The 17461-nt window shown below is 39.5% G+C and overlaps 1 protein-coding gene across 1 annotated transcript in view; it reads left to right on the top strand.

The window, feature by feature from the left end:
- The first annotated feature begins 4592 nt into the window (after window positions 1-4592).
- The window catches only part of LOC126828372 (CTTNBP2 N-terminal-like protein), a 35453-nt gene continuing 22584 nt past the window's right edge, over window positions 4593-17461 (top strand). Inside the window, exon 1 of the mRNA XM_050558147.2 lies at window positions 4593-4899. Coding sequence (XP_050414104.1) covers window positions 4819-4899 — 81 coding nt within the window. The 5' untranslated portion in view covers window positions 4593-4818. The remainder of the gene's footprint in view (window positions 4900-17461) is intronic.

Below are 17461 nucleotides of genomic sequence, written 5' to 3' on the forward strand. Positions count from 1 at the left end.
CACTTTTACAGACCAAAAACCTTGAAAGGCGACTTGTAGAAAATCATCTACTTCTCTGCAACCGTACAAGTTAGAAACTATTTTGCGATATCTATGTTCCCATAGGTTCATTCAATTTGATCATTGTAAGCAAATATCTAGCTAACAATATGATTTTTCGTACAATCAAGGGCCATAATTCAGGAAGTTACGATCCGATATGCGCGAATATCGAAGGGAACCAAGATCTGTGGGTTATAAACAGGTATGTCGAGGTTTCATCACAATCGGAACAAAATTATGACCTCTAGAGTGTCCACAACCTTGATATACCATATTTGTACACTATTTGCGTACGAGTGGCGGCCATTTTGTCCGGCAGTTTTGGTCCGATTTTCATGAAATTTGAACTCAAGTGTCATTATGGTGTAACGGTGATATATTCGAACGTTTTTTTAAACCGGATAATAATTGTGATCTCTAGAGGAACCACAAGCTAAAAACGCGATTTTTCGTACAATCAGTGGCTATAATTCAGGAAGTTACAATCCAATATGCGCAAATATCAAAAGCAACCAAGATCTTTGGATTATAAACATGCATTTCATCAAAATCAGATGAAAATTGTGACCTGTAGAGTGTCTACAAGCTATAAACGTAATTATTCGTACAACCAGGGGCCATAATCCACGAAGTTATCGTCCAATATCGAAATGAACCGAGATCTTTTGGTGATAAACCTTTATTTCAAGTTTCGTCATAATCGGATAAGAATTGTGACCTGCAGAATGTCCACAAACAAATTGTGGACGGACGGACTGATGAAAGTCCGGGCGGACAGGGGTGACGACAATATACGTCCACGTATATTTGTTTTGAAGGCTAAAAATAGAGTTTTTGCCGAAATGACGCCATTTCCGGTGATATTGAAAATGTGAAATTGGTTCCACCCAGTCAGAAGTGTCATTAAGCATCGCTTGGTGAAAAAAAAATCGAAAATCTGACTATTATTAACTCCTTTACAGGCAAGATGGTGTGAAAATTGACTCATGAAAAATTGCTTATTTCACGGCAACTGCTAATATTACAAATTAATTTTGACATTCATTGTCACAGGTTTATGAAAGTTGTCAAGAAATATTTTAAAATATAAAATGCCTGAATGCATTGTGAATAGCTCATTTTTACACCTTTTCTTCACCTTCAAATCAAAATGTCGCAAATACAAAACTGAAATAAAAAAAAACTAAGCAAGAAACATTTTGCATCTTTAGTGGCTTTAGTAGGATCATTTATTTTGATCTTTTAGATTTGTAAATATTAATACTTTCTTTGGAAAAGACCTTTCGACACGTCAAAATTGAAGTTTTGGGCAAAATTACGTCACTTCTGATGTTGACAGAAAACTTTATCGGTGAAAAAAGTTGAGAATTTGTACCACAGAGCATATGAGCCTTTCTTTCTTTTATACAAATCAGACAATAATTAATTAACCCAGAACCCATCAACTGAAAGTAAAATGCGAAAAATCGTAAAAAGTGATGTTGACAAATTGGTTATTTCTCGAAAATGGAAGGTGTTAGAAATTATATTTTGATATCAATATGATCGTCTTAATTGGAACCACGCCGTAAAATCTGGATGAACTTCCTCGACCAATGTAGGGATCGAACACCCGACGTCCACGCTACCGAGCCAGCGTCTTACCCACTTAGCGAGCCTGTTTAGATTCTTTGTGATATAGGGCGATGAGTTTGCCTACTAGATATAAGATAATATTCATAATTTATATTAACACTCAAGTATGGAAATTAATTGAGAAAATTTATAAAAAATATAAACATAAGAAACTGTTGCAGAAACACCCAAACTCTCATTTTAACCACAGCTCAGGCCCGTAGCTAGCCCCAAATTGTTGAAGGGGGGGCAAAAGGTTCTAGGGGCACCGATGGGGCGTCTGGAGGCGCCGATGTACCTACACTTGACGGTCTACGGCGAACGGTTTACACCCGAAACTGACATGGACGATTTCAATTTTGAGGCTGAATTATGATATTATAAAGAAATGAAATGGGGTTTAACGTCCTACTGTTCTGCTCCTAAATTGTGCTAATGAAGACGGGCATACGCCACACAGTGTGCTATGAGGGAAATTTTGCCCGGACAGCGGTGCCGCTATGGCTTACTCTTATATCGAATTCCAACTGCCAAGGGATCTTTTACGTGCACGCCAATGTGTACACGGGACCTTGGGTTTTCATCCCATCCGAGCGACTAGACAACGGTCCTTGTTAGGCCCTCCGTCCTGCATCACTGACAGGACTGGATGAACTTTCTCGGTCAAATTATGATATTATAAAAATTTGAGGGAAGGAATACAACTTTAACGTACCTATAATAATTTATGAGAAAAACGAAAAGTTCGAAATCGGGTTAGAGTACTATTTGTTTGAATTTTGAAGATTATCACGCCGTTTTGGGCGCAAAATTCAGTCGAGGGTGTCTAACCAATCTCACTCGACATTATGGGCGCCCGGCAATTATATTATGGGCGTCCACGATCTCGTCTTGGGCGGCCCACCAATCTCAGCAATATGGGTGCCCCTACGCGATGAGGCACCCCACCAATCATGCCGTTTTGGCCGCCCATTGATCAAGTCCTGGGCGCCCAACCAATCTTACTCGGCATTATGCATTACGTGCGGCCCGACAATCATATATTGTCATTATAAGGCGCAACACCATTCATGTCATTTTGGGGTCCCCTCCGGGATAAGGCACACCACAGATCAAAAATGGACCATTTTATAGAAAAAGGTAAAAGAAAGTCAATTTTTGAAAAATATTCCAATATTTTGAATATTTTTGATGTTACTTGTTTGAAACTCTCTAAATCTTTTTGCAAAATTCACATTTTGACAAAATTATGAAAGAATCTTCCATTCTAGAACAAAAGGCTCATGGACCTGAGCTGCAACCCGGTATACAAAACAGTACATAACTTTAAAGGGTCACCATTTCTGCAATAATTTTTTTATTCTGTGTTATAATAATGTTTCAAAAATAAATATCAAGCTATAAAGAAAATAATTTTGTTGATATATGAAGATATAAAACCATATATAGGAGGCAGACCACCATTAAATTCATAAATTGTAGTTCGTCTATTTATAGCAATTCTCTCTCTGTCTCTTTTCTCCCCTTTTGTATGCCCATTTTTATTGATTTTTTGGTCTAGAATGATGGACGAAGAGGGTTTGAATTAACATTTTCTGCCAGGCTTTGGTAAATATTCATGATTTTGGGCGGAAGGATAAGGGGGTTATCTAGTTGGCTACGGTGATACATACGGCAACTAGTTACATGTTTTTAGTATGCTTCTTCGAGTTTGTGTATCTCAAAATTTTGGTGGTCAACCTCATACAAAATTTGGGGAAAAGTTGGAGGTGGGCAAAGAGGCCAGAATTAACATTGAAGTCAATGGTAGGGTGACCCACCATAAATAAATATCTCCATATATCTCCATATATCTCGACAATTACGCCACATTATTGATATATATGCCAAGCCTCAAATCAGTTTCACACAATTATAGTCACTAAATAAACGATCATGTTGTACTTAATAAGCTATGACCATTAATCATCTACAAATAATAGACTGAAAACTGGTTCCAATTGTCGTCCATAACATCCAGACACTTTTGAGTAAAAGATAGGTTACGTGCCCTTGTTTTGAAATCAGTCTCGCTTAACCAGTCTATCGACCATTCTACGTCTGATTGACAGGTCGGGATAATCAAGACTACTTTTTTACGAAACATAACAGAAAGCTAGAACAAGAAATTGAATTTAGAAATAAGCACGTTAGGTAGCTCAACAATCGTTTTAAGAACCTTGTAAAAGTAAAATGAAACTACTGCTAGTATCATGTTCCTGTCTAACCCGAGTGATTCAGAGATATTATTTGTACTAAACCAAAAGATGCCGCTCTTAACGGTACAGTTAATGATAAAGCGATTTAAAAAATGAAACGAACGTAATTTCTAAATCTGCTGTAATAACCAAGAAGCTTAATTTCACTGCTATTCAAAATCGTCAACAATAAATTTTTTACGGCTGTAATAGTTGATAGATTTGTAGAGAATTGCACGTGCCATGGATATTTATAGTATCATACTGTCAGAAAGTTGGTCTCGGCACGGCGAATGTGTACGCTTCAGTGGTAGTCTCGAACGATCAGCAGTGGACTTTATTTCTGTAGAGTACATGGGCCACCCTATCAATGGGGAAATTAATGGTGATCTGGCTCCAAATCACATATACACGAGTTATGTCCCTTCACGCAAGTGAGCGTGAAACTCAGATTTTGTCACAATGCAGCCGCTTTATAAATTCAACTAAATTGTTATTCTGTGATTCCAAAGTCAGCATTTTGGAGTTATTGGGTGTTATTTTGGAGGTATTGGGTGTTTTTTTTTTTTAGTTATGAGGTGTATTGGGTAATTCGACGTGCCGACTCGAACAGTAGGATGAAACGTCTCAAGAGGAAATGCTTGGTGGGAGGAAACGACTCGTTTCAATTCATTCGGTGCCAGGTTTGTTGTCTGCCAACTTGCAATGCAGTTTTATTTTATTGGATACAGCATTCTTTCATTGTTGAAATTTTTTTATCTTCCGATATATATATATATATATATATTTAATTAAAAGTCTGTAAAATATAACCTAAATAATCAATCGATAGCCTGTGTGAACTGTTTCGATCTGTTCTAAATCATGATGCAGGAAAATCCATGTAAATGTGCTTGTTGAGTGGACTGACTGGACGGTAATAAAAATGGCGACGAGAAATGTGAAATCTGCAACAGTAGGCCTATTCGATCCAGCGGAGAATCTGCAATCAACAAATACTTTAAAGGTAGTGCTTAGTGTATACCAGTGGATACAATTTATGTACTGTCACGGATTTTGACTGTAAAACTTTAATTAACTAATATTACTACGTAGGCTACTGCAGGTACTGAGGTAGCCCTCTCGAAGAGCCTAGAGAGCCAGTAGACGGAGGTAGGGTGCCCCTAGTTCCTTTCTAAAGGAACTGTCTCTGAGCTGACGATGTCCACTGACATCCGACCCTATAGGCTATACGTTACATGTAGCAGCAATATGGAAATACCGTAAAATACCGCTCTTCCCCACCTCTGTTCTCAGGTTGTTTTAGAACCCTAACCTTCTATTTTTCATCGTGATTCTTTATTTTTCACTGTACTTACTTGACTTAATTTATAATAATTCAGCACCATTTTCAAGTAGAATTTAGGGATGAAATAAACATACAGTTTGCGCATGTTTGAGTCTCGCAATGGCTGATCAGTTCAAATGTATGTTGTGTTTGTTTTTAATCGCAGAATTCTACTTGAAAAGAGTGTTGAATCATTATAAATGTGTGTCAGCTGTGGTACTGGTACATGTAGTAGAATGATTTCTTTAAAGGAGCTACATCGCTAACATATGGACCTAGAAATTGACACAAGTGGGTCGCAACTCATATAATACTGTAATATAAATGTATATAAACTGATATACATTCAATGGTTTCCGTTTTTACTCAGTTATGTTCCGCGAAATAATTAAGCTCGCAGTCTCAATCGAATGCAAATTTCTAGCGTCTGGTTATTCCAGTCTACATACGCTGTTTGGTTTGGTGCAATATATCTAGCCTCGTTCCTCAAGTCTCTTGCTAGAACTGGGGCTGAAACGCATTACATTACACGATTCGTGTACCAATGGCAAAATGTTTATTTTGTCTTAAATATTGAATATCAGAAGCCCATCTTTTTCCGGTAAGATCACAGCATCAATGTTGATTTAAATTGACAAATAATTTGTGTTTTCAATCTTGAAGATTTTGGATGATATTGAGTTAAAGACTTAGCCACTTTAAGTTTGGCGAATAAAGTAGAATCAAGGTGAAAAATAGTAGGTACATGTAAGGGTTCCAAAATAGTCTTAGAACAGAGGTGGGGAAGAGCGGTATTTTCATATTGCAGCTATATAGGAACGGATAGGAACTGTCAGTGGACATCGTCCGCTAAAAGAAGGGTCCTTAAGGAACTAGGGCCCCATGCAGTGAAAGTTTTCCCTCCTAAAAGTAGCAATGCAAAAGCTTTTTTATATTTTGAATCTTATTAAAACTGAATATTTACTAGCATTCCAACCCCCTTAAGAAACCAAACAAAATTTAAAAATCGGTTAAGAAGTAAAAAAGTTATTGCACATTTAAGACCCCAAATTGATGGATGTCAGTATACACTTTTTTTTAAAATATGCTAAAAAAGTGATCGAAGACAATTTCTCAGCAACTATTGAAGATATGAGCATCAAATTTTCAGGAAATATCCCTCCGACCATTAACTACCTATTGGAATTTTTAAATTTGGGCTATATAATTTATTTGTTTTGATATGGGGTCTGCAACATGGATAAAAAACCCAAATTTGGTTAATTTGTGTTGAAGACTTTTTTTAAGATAGAATTCACATATATGATGGACCTCAAATTTCGGGTAGTGCTTTATGCCAGCAGAATTAATCCTTATAACAACTTCCTACACTGCTCCTCAATTTGTGGGTATCTACTCTAGGGATCTTTAATGTGCGCCGCGAATCCGTACGTACAACCTTGTTTTTATACACCCACATTTTCATGTGGACGTATTATGCCGTCGCCCCAGTCCGTCCGGACGTCCACAATTGTTTGTGGACTCTCTACAGGTCACAATTCTTATCCATTTTGACGAAACTTGAAATATAGGTTTATCCCCAAAAGATCTCGGCTGCTTTCGACATTGGCATGTATCGGATCGAAACTTCATGGATTATGGCCCCTGATTGTACAAAAAATCGCGTTTTTAGTTTGTGAACCCTATAGAGGTCACAATTTTTATCTGATTTTGTTGAAACTTGAAATGTAAGTTTATAACCCAAAGATCTCGGTTCCTTTTGATATTCGCGCATATCGGACCGTAACTTCCTGAATTATGGCCCTTGATTGTAGGAAAAATCACGTTTTTAGCTTGTGGACCTTATGGAGGTCATAATTTTTATCCGATTTTAAAAAAACGTTTTATTGTATCACCGTTACACCCTAAGGACGTCTGAGTTCGAATTTTGTGAAAATCAGCCCAAAACTGACAGGCAAAATGGCCGCCCCTCGTTCTCAAATAGCGTAAAAATATGGTATATCAAGGTTGTGGACCGTATAGAGGTCACAATTTTTATCCGATTTTGTTGAAACTTGAAATGTAAGTTTATTACCCAAAGATCTTGGTTTCTTTCGATATTTGTGCATATCGAATTTTAATTTCCTGAATTATGGCCCTTGATTGTAGGAAAAATCACTTTCTTTTTAGCTTGTTCTCTATTCATCTCTCAAATGTGGGCGTATCCTGCCTGGCAGCCGCTGGTTCATTCAACTTATCATTGCCAGGTTCTCTGATCCGCAATACAAATTGAATTCTGGGGATGGAGCACTGGACATCCCATACTCATCTAGCCCATTCTCTTTTCTGGCAACAGGGAGCCACATTAGCTCAGTGGGTAGGAAATTGGCTCACTCAACTGGATGTGCCATGTTCAATTCCTGCATTGGCCGAGCAAGTTCATTGTGTTATACACACCAGCCTCCCTCCAGATGTACGACGGGGGACAACATAGTCATTCGGATAGAATGAAATACTGATGTCCAGTGTGCGCATAAAAGAACCATCGACAGTTGGAATTCGAAATAAGAGTAGGTTGTTGCGCTGCTGTTTTGGCAAAGTTTCCCCTCATAGCACACTGCAATGGTGTGTTCCCCCCATCCACGCCCCCCGTCGTCTTCATTAGCTTAGTAGGAGTAGAACATTACACCCCATTTCATTTTCTTGTGACAGATTCCATATGGCTGTCATTTGATCACCAAGAAAAGAGAAAGTAATCCAAGAGATAATTTTTAAAAAAATTTAATTTTAGGAAAGTGTTATTAGAATCAGTAAAATATTGTAACAATACAAGAGAAAGAATTCAAACCATGCACCAGATTTTATACCCCTAAAAAGTGCACGTGAAAATCGTGCCCCTGAACCAGCCCACTGTTAGCAAAAGGGAAATTTGGTTGGACACGTTCACAATAACAAGAAAGTGACTGGTCTGCACCCACATCGGGTGGAGTTATCTTTTCTTTTCTGGCACATGATTTGTTTTCCCGAGTTCTGGCACTAGTTCCAACGGTTGGTGAATGAAATATAGGTCAATATAACACAAGAAAAGGGGTCATTTTATGAGAAAATACTTTAACATCCAGTGACGAGCATCGTTTTTGCCTTTTTCTAATAATTTTATTTTTTCAAAATATAAAAAATCAGTTGTAAATACGTTTCTGAATGTCCAAACCACGCTTGACACAAACTCTGTTTTATTTTCTTCACAAAAAGTAAAAAGTCATCGTTGTGGGTGGTCATACACCTTCCCGAAGTCGCGGAACAAAAACTGCACATTTTGTGGTCAGATTTTTTGACAGTGATAAAAATAGTATCAGTGGCGCCCCTAGCGAGCTTTTGCATTGCTACTGAAAGTTGAACTTGACATGGTGAATGTGCACGCTTCAGTGGCTTGTCTCATTTTCTGACTAGTCATGCGGTACGATAACACTCAGTGCAAGAGTATATGTGTTTATATATACTATTCAAAAAAAGTAGGGGATATTTGATTTTTAAGTGTTATTAAAGTCACCTAATGAAACTGACGAAGAAACAAATGACAAAATGAAATGAAGTTCACATTCATCGATTTATTCCAAATGATCGTTAGACTAAGTAAGGCACAGACTGACCATTATAAGGGTAAAATGATACCCGGGGTCAAACAGCAAAGTTACCACAGCATCACAACCAAGTCAGTAACGGGTAAATCCTCCTCTGTTTGCCAAACAAGCATTGATCCGACGTGGCATACTCCTAATGAGACGTCTAAGGTCATTTTGGTCCAGATTGTCCCATTCCTGTTGCAACGCAGCAGCAAGTTCTTGGACATTGGCAGGACGTTGTTGACGTTGACGTAACCTCTGTCCAAGCATGTCCCAGACATGCTCGATGGGGGAGAGGTCGGGACTCAGTGCTGGCCAAGGTAATGTGGTGATGTTCTGTTGTTGGAGGTAACCTGTAACGATCCTGGCCCTGTGACATCTTGCGTTGTCATCCTGGAAGATGAAACGGCGGCCATGACGTCGTGCGAACGGCACAACATGGACTGCCAAGATGTTGTCCCGGTAGTACTGGCCTGTAACACGCCCTGCAACAACATGTAAAGCCGTTCTTCCAGCAACAGTGATGCCTCCCCACACCATAACAGAACCACCCCCAGATCGATCATGTCTGATGACGTTAACGTCTTGGAAGCGCTCGTTTCGACGACGCCACACCCTCCTACGTCTGTCCAAAAAAAATCAACAGTGAACCTTAACTAATCTGAAAACATCACATTGCTCCAGCGTCGATTATCCCAGTGTTGACGATCCCTACACCAACGACGTCTTGCCTGAATGTGATGATCTCTCAAACAAGGGATCACGCGAGGACGTCGGGCGCGAAGGTGACCCCTATGCAGTCGATTCCGAATCGTCTGGCCACTCACTCTCACACCAGTGTCTGTTTGAAGACGAGCGCTGATCTGATTTGCTGTGATGACACGATTTCTCAAGGCCAAGGTACGGATAAATCGATCCTGGGCTTGAGTTGTCGCCCTTGGTCGACCTGAGCGTGGTCTGTCCTGTACAGATTGTGTATCACGGTATCTGGACCATAGCCTGCTTATGATAGACTGAGAAACATTCATCGTCCGCGCCACAACCGCCTGTGTTGTGCCGATCTGTAGCATGCCAAGGGCACGTAACCTTTCATTTTGGGTAAGCCGACGCATATCAAAATTTGTTTTCTGGTCACTAAAACAATTAAACTGATGTTTCCACCCTGGAATTCAATGCCACAATGACTGTAACATTCAAAGTCAGAGTCGTGCAAATCTTGGGTTGGACCCCCATGATGATCCCAAGCATCACCTGCATTCCATGCGGTAGCTATTGGTGCGTTTGGGCGTCACATGTAACTGGAAATGTTTCTTCTGTTAGGTTCTATAGTGACTTTTTTCGTAGTCATTTGCATATTTTAGTATTATGCCCCCAAAATCAAATATCCCCTACTTTTTTTGAATAGTATATACTCGATGCTTTCAGAGCCCTCCATCGTCAAAGTTTGAATTCAAAAATGGCTGCCAATCTCCCTAACACCAGCTTTGAAAAAGGAACAGTATTTTCAACGTTTTCAGAACTGAGATGGGAAGCAATTGCCAATGTAAATTCGTACACACGGAACTCTCGATCTATACAGTCTGCTCAAAAATGGGTTCCAAAGTGGAATTTCAAATCATATTTGAACTTAGGGTTAGGTTTAAGAATTTGGGGGAGAGGTTAAGTCTCCACATAAGCACAGACCTAGGATGATGAAAAGTTAGTTCGCGATATTTCCTAGTTTTATTAAAAACACATACAATACATTAGATTAATTTACAAAAGTGATTTCACTGTTTTTGGTGTTGGTGGCACTGATGGTCTTCCTTGGATGGTACTTCTGGTATTCTGGTATTTTTGTTTCTGAAGAAGAAAAAGAATAAATTTGAGGCTCTCGCGGGAGAGCCCCACATTAGTGTGTTTCCTACTACGAATTGGATTTTCTAAAGAATCGTGTTTGTTCCACATCACCGGGTTAGGGCTATACTAGGGATTCTTATATCTAGTTGATTTTATTTACTAACGGTTAGGGATAGGATTTGATATATGGTTTGTTTTTGGTTAGGGTGGAGACTGGTCTTATTTAATCTAATTTACTGTGCACTAGGATATCGTTGAGATTTTTATTTTTAGAATATGCAATTATAAGTTTCTGTGTGAATATTTTCAGGTGATTTTCTTGGAGATCAGTATAGTGTTTTCTGATGATTTTGGATGCACTGGCTGCTGTTGCGCTAAATGGAACTACAAAAGGGGCTATTGCGCTAGCCGTATGAATATTCAAACCTAGGGGAGCTGTTGTTTTCAATTTGTCAATCCAGAATTTTTCTCTTGTTAGCCTAAACGTTTTGATTTGTTCTGTAGTTTCAAAGTCGCTCTTCGTCTTTTCTATTGACGTGGTAATGAGATCAGAAATTTCATGATTTGGTTGGTTGAAATGAATTGAGACCGGTTTGTCTTTTTTGGTGACTACATGTATGTCTGATCGGTGACCGTTAATTCTTTCCCTAAGTGCATTTTGAGTCTCCCCTACATATTGCTTGTCACATTGTCTGCATGAAATTAGATAAATTTATTTGAACTACGGCATGAAAGTTGGTCTAATATTGGGAATTGTGTGCCAGATGTTTTGTTATGGAAATGGTGGGATATTTTTAAGATTTTGCATGTTTGACATCTTGGATGGCCACAAGTTTTGGTTGTAACTGCTGATTGCATATTATTTGTTTTTTTGGCGACAAGTTCAGCTAGAGTGTTGTTTTTAATAGACGTAGATAGCGTTTGGAGTATCCCCTTTCTCTTACATGTAGTTTGCTTAACATGAGCGTACATGCTGACTCAAAGTCAGTCTTCTGAGTACATATCCTATGAAAACGGAGAATCTGTGATTTTATGATGCCAGAGAAGGTATGTTTGGGGTGAAAGGAGGTCTTGAACAATAATTGATATTGATGTGTATCGGTTTCTTTGAAAAATACTTTAGTATCCAGTAGGCCGGTGTTTTTGGTGTTGCTACTTTTAAAGACAGTGGTGTCAAGAAAATCTATGCTGTTATGACTTACATTTGCGGTTAATTTGACAGATGGATGATGATTGTTCAGAATGTTGAAAAACGTCCAAAATTCGTCTACTGTTTACGTCCAGACTATGAAAACGTCATCTAGAAAGCACCCATAGAAATCCCTTTTCCACTCCGCCATGAAGAGGTTTGCATAACTCGGGGCAAATCGTTTTCCCATCGCAGTTCTTGAAGACTTATACTTGGTCGTTGAAAGCGAAGTCATTCCTCCTCAGACAAATGTCAAGTAGTTTGAGGATTTCTTCGTCCGGCCTGGATGCTTGCTGATTCCTAAGAAATGCTTTCCTAACTGCTTCAATACCCGTGTTATTATCGATGTTCGTGTACATGCTCTGTACGTCAATGGATATTAAAATGGTGTGTTTCAGGGACTCTTAACTGTTTGAGGGGGGTTGGATGGCTGAATGGTTAGCGTGCGCGCGCTGTATCATAAAGTCTGTCATTGAGTCGACTGGCATGGTATCAAATCCCCGGTTGTACATGACAAGGAGTAGGGTCGCCTTGTCTAACCTTCGTGGGTTTTCTCCGGGTCCTCCGGTTTCCTCCTACTGCAAAAGACCCCTACGCGCAAGCGAATTATTGAAATAAAATTAAACCATATGTTAGTCCCGAAATGACCTAGTTTGTGTTGAGTGGACGTTAAACCCCATTTCTCTCTCTCTCTCTTAACTGTTTGATTTTGTGAATGAAATCGTTAGTGTCTTTAAGGTAGGATGGGTGTTGGCATGCTAGGGGTAATAAGAAATGGTCTATATAATGTGATACGTTGTATGATTCGCTGCCACAGTCTGATAATATTGGGCGCCCCTTGGGTAATTTATTAGGTATAAACCATTCTGTTTCTAGATTTTTATGTATTTTTGGTAGTGTATAGAGATGTCTTTGTCGGCAATCAGATTCAGCAGATAGATAATCATATTGTTTTGCTGTTATGTATTCCTTGTCTTGCAATTCATGTAAGATGTTGTTTGTCCTTAAAGATGGGTTGGTCTAATTTAGTGTAATGTATAGGATTACTTAATTGTTTTTCTGCCTCTGAGATATAGTCTGCGCGATTCATTATGACACTACACGAGCCTTTGTCGCTTTTCTTAATTATTATGTTTTTGTCTTTTTTGAGGGCGTTTAATGCTGTTTTAGTTTCTCGGTTGAGATTTGCTTTTTGTGATTGTGGTGGAAGGGATGATATTTCTGTGTTCATTTTGTCGAAAGTTTTTAGGATGGCTGGTGATAATGACATTTTTTAGGTAGTTTCCATGTGGATTTTTCTGTGAATAATTTTTTACCCCTGCTGGGTTTGTTCCTGAAAAAATAATTCAACGAAAGTGTTCTTTGGAAGCGATCGGTTGCCTGGGTGATGGTGTCTATGGATGTTATTGTGGGGGTTGGGATGAATTTAAGGCCTTTATCAAGAATGTTCATTTCTAGGGGGCTGAGAAGTCTGTCGCTCAAATTGACAACTGTCTGTCCTGAAGACGGCTTCTCATTCCTTTTCCCTAATCCTAATTTAAATTCCTCATCCAGCAGTTGATGATCTCTCTGGCCGTGTCTGGGCTCCAATGGATTGGATTTCGTCGTTACCCTTCAGTTCTATTTTGGCCTTGAAGGTGGTAATGTGGCGTTTGGTGAAGGTGTCATGGAGATCAATTGGTTGTAGCTGGTGGTGTTTTGGTAGGCGATCGGATTTTCTTGTCGGAGTCGGGAAGAAGTGGGGATCTGTGTGGCGAAGAGCTTGGTTGTTGGGAAAGCGGCTCTGGTCACCTTGATTATATCTAGCATATGCTTGTGTATCCTTGGTCCACTTTCCTCCCTGTTGTTGAGCCCGACGTGTATCACTAATTCCTCTGGTGCAGGACCCATGTAGTTCTGGAGGATCTGTTTGATGTGGCTGATCTTGGCTCCAGAATAGCTATGGATCCCCCAGTCCCCGAGGAAGGATACAATCCTAGCCAGGTTAGAGGATCCAATAACCAGGGTCTTCGCCATGACTGGTGATAGGTACCATAAATCCTTCTCATCTTTACCTTTGTAGCTGTGAGGTCTCTTTAGGGATAGGTTGAGTGATCGCCTACATCTGGTGGAAGATCTGGTGGCGATTCTAGGGTGTAGGAATGATGGGCAATCTAGGGGACAGACAGTCGACAAGCGCGTTCAGTGGTGGTATAGATCTCGAGGAAGTAGGTGAGCCAGATACAACCCGGGGCGAACTGGTTGATCTAGCTGCACGCTTCGAGGGAGTTTTAATGCAAGTGCCATCTCCGGGGGATAATTTTCTCTTCTTGGGTGTGTTTCATTTTGGTGTGTCCCCGAGAAGGTAGTGTGTAATGTGCATTGGTGATGGGGAGGGTGCGTGGCAGTTTTAGAGACCGTGGACAGTAGGCGATGGAACTCTGTCTTCACACTATCCTGAAGTCGCTTTCTGTAGGACTTCTTGGCCCATGCCAGTGCGTGGCTAGAGTACTCTTGTACAGCATCTTTGGTAAAGTATCTTTGGTAAAGTGACGTGACTTCAAGTACTCCAGTTTTTCCGCTAGCATGACTCGGTAGTGTGTCGACAGGGATGAGGTGACACCCTTGGCCCTTTTCAGGTGTAATGCCTCAATTGTAGTGGCTATGGTAGGTGTTTTCATTGCCGGCTTGACAAACTTGTTCAGATCTTGGATCTTCCAGGCGAAACTTCATGTGGGTGTTCCATTTGGAGGACCTGGAAGAAGGCCTAGATGACACCTGAATTCTCTGAGGGTTGTCGGCGCTCCTTTGGTAGGCGTTGGTTTAGTTGGTGTTCCATTGGTAGGTGTTGGTTTGGCTGGCGCTTCTTTGGTAGATGTTGGTTTGGTTGGCGCTCCTTTGGTAGGCGCTCCTTTGGTAGGCCCTGGTTTGGTCGGTGCTGGAATCCTGGTGGTGGTTGGTGGAATCCAGGTGGAGGTTGGTGGAATCCAGGTGGTGGTTGGTGGAACCCAGGTGGTGGTTGGTGGAATCCTGGTGGTGGTTGGTGGAAGCCTGGCAGTGTTTGGTAGATTCCTGGTGGTGGTTGGAATCTATTTCTTAACTGAGGCCAGTCCATTGGTAGATGCATGGGCGTGGGAAGAAGAGGACGTCTGGTGCGGGACTTATCCATGTTCCAAAGGTTGGGGAAGGTGTTTGTAATTATGAAAATGGGGGAGACGAGACAATAGAGGGGAACAAAAATTGATGTCTATAGGTTGTGCTCGAACCTGTAATATATGTGGTGTAATATATGTGAATGTAAGACCTAAATGCAAGTTAAACTAATATATATGTAGTTTTGTTCTTTGCCAGATATTTGGTGATGCTAAGACAAAGAATGTGGAATTAAATGGCGGATTGATTAAGGCTTGTGCTCAAGCGTTTATAGTAATTTCCTTGAATTGTAACGTGACGGAATGAAATTGGAAGAACAGTAACTGTGAAAATACAATAAATCGTTTGAATTTAAGTGTTTATTGGTCACAACGTGTGTAGTGTAGTTAAATCCCAATAATTCAGTTCAAAAAAGAAAAAATTAACAAGTATAACAAAAGTGTGGGGGTTACATAAAATATACAATAAATATACAAAAATAAAAAAAAATTTACATGAAATATAGTAGTGAGGTTCCTCGATTAACTCGCGATGCACATTTCGGAGTGGTATCCTTTGTCAAGCCCCCATCCATCCGTCTGTCTGTCGTCCACAATTTCTTGTGAACACTCAACAGACTACATTTATCAACTGATTGTTTTGAAATTGATATATGTTGGTTACATTAGTGAGATGAAGAAGCCTATTGACTTTCAGCGATTTCCGATAATTACTTCCAGAGTTATGGCTCTTGATCGTGTGGACGCTCTAGAGGCTAAAGTTAATATCCGATTCACTTGTAATTTATACACAGTGTTTAGGGTCATGAGATGAAGAAGCCTATTGATTTTCAACGATATCTGATGATTACTGCCAGAGTTATGGCCCTTGATCACTTTGAAATATCTTGTGGACGCTTTAGTGGCTGAACTTAATATCCGATTGACTTTAAATTTATTCACAGTGTATAAGGTTATGAGAAGAAGAGGCCTATTGATTTTCAACGATATCTGATAATTAATGCCAGAGTTGTGGCCTTTGATCACTTTGAAATATCTTGTGGACGCTCTAGAGGCTAAAGTTAATATCCGGTTTATACACAGTGTTTAAGGTCGTGAGACACAGAAGCCCAGTGATTTCAGATAATTCCTTCCAGAGTTATGGACCTTGATCACTTTGAAAAATCTTGTGGATGCTCTAGAGACCAAAGTTATCATTTTCAATGAATTTTGATAACTTGAACCGCTAAATCCATGATATTAAATGTTTCGTATATTAAACGTTAGCATGGGGCAGAACTAAAAGCCAAACAAATTCTAAGGATTTTCTAATAATTACTTAATGATTTGTTACTCTTAATCAGATTTTAGTGTATTATAAATGTTTCATTACCGACAATAGAAAAAATATGCAACAACTCTTGTTGACTGCTAGGACGACTTAGCTGCTGTGGGCACATGTTTCATTGCCTGGCAACCTACATGTATCTTTATGACTCGTCGTAACAATAGCCACTGCCTCTATGAATTAGGGGTGATGATTTTACGTGATCGCGGAAAAATTAGGCACTCAAAACGGAATTTGAAATCTCGCGTGGAAAAAGACGGAAAAGCTGATATTAAACAAAAACTCAAGTATTTCGTCCTTTTATTCATAAAAATGGAAAATATTGAACGATACTGCGTGGTTTTATTACTATTTTAGTATTTAGCTACTTTCATTTCATCATTTTGGAATCATGATTTTTATACGCCCACATTTTCATGTGGACGTATATTGTCGTCGGCCCTGTCCGTCTGTCTACAATTTGTTTGTGGACACTCTACAGGTTTCAATTCTTATCCGATTTTGACGAAACTTGAAATATAGGTTTATCTCCAAAAGATCTCGGCTCCTTTCGATATTGGCATTTATTGGATTGAAACTTCATGGATTATGGCCCCTGTTTGTACAAAAAATCACGTTTTTAGCTTGTGGACCCTATAGAGGTCACAATTTTTATCCGATTTTGTTGAAACTTAAAATGTAAGTTTATAACCCAGAGATCTCGGTTCTTTTTGATATTCGAGCATATTGGACCATAACTTCCTGAATTATGGCCCCTGATTGTACGAAAAATCACGTTTTTAGCTTGTGGACCCTATAGAGGTCACAATATTTATCCGATTTAAAAAAACATATTACTGTATCACCGTTACACCCTAAGGACAGCCGAGTTGGAATTTTGTGAAAATCGGCCCAAAACTGACAGACAAAATGGCCGCCCTTCGTTCTCAAATAGCGTAAAAATATGGTATATCAAGGTTGTGGACCCTATAGAGGTCACAATTTTTATACGCCCACATTTTCATATGGATGTATATTGTCGTCGCCCCTGTTCGACACTCTACAGGTCACAATTCTTATCCGATTTTGACGAAACTTGAAATATAGGTTTATCTCCAAAAGATCTCGGATCCTTTCGATATTGGCATGTATTGGATCGAAACTTCATGGATTA

Source organism: Patella vulgata, chromosome 7 (genome assembly GCF_932274485.2).
Source record: "Patella vulgata chromosome 7, xgPatVulg1.2, whole genome shotgun sequence".
Taxonomy (NCBI): domain Eukaryota; kingdom Metazoa; phylum Mollusca; class Gastropoda; family Patellidae; genus Patella; species Patella vulgata.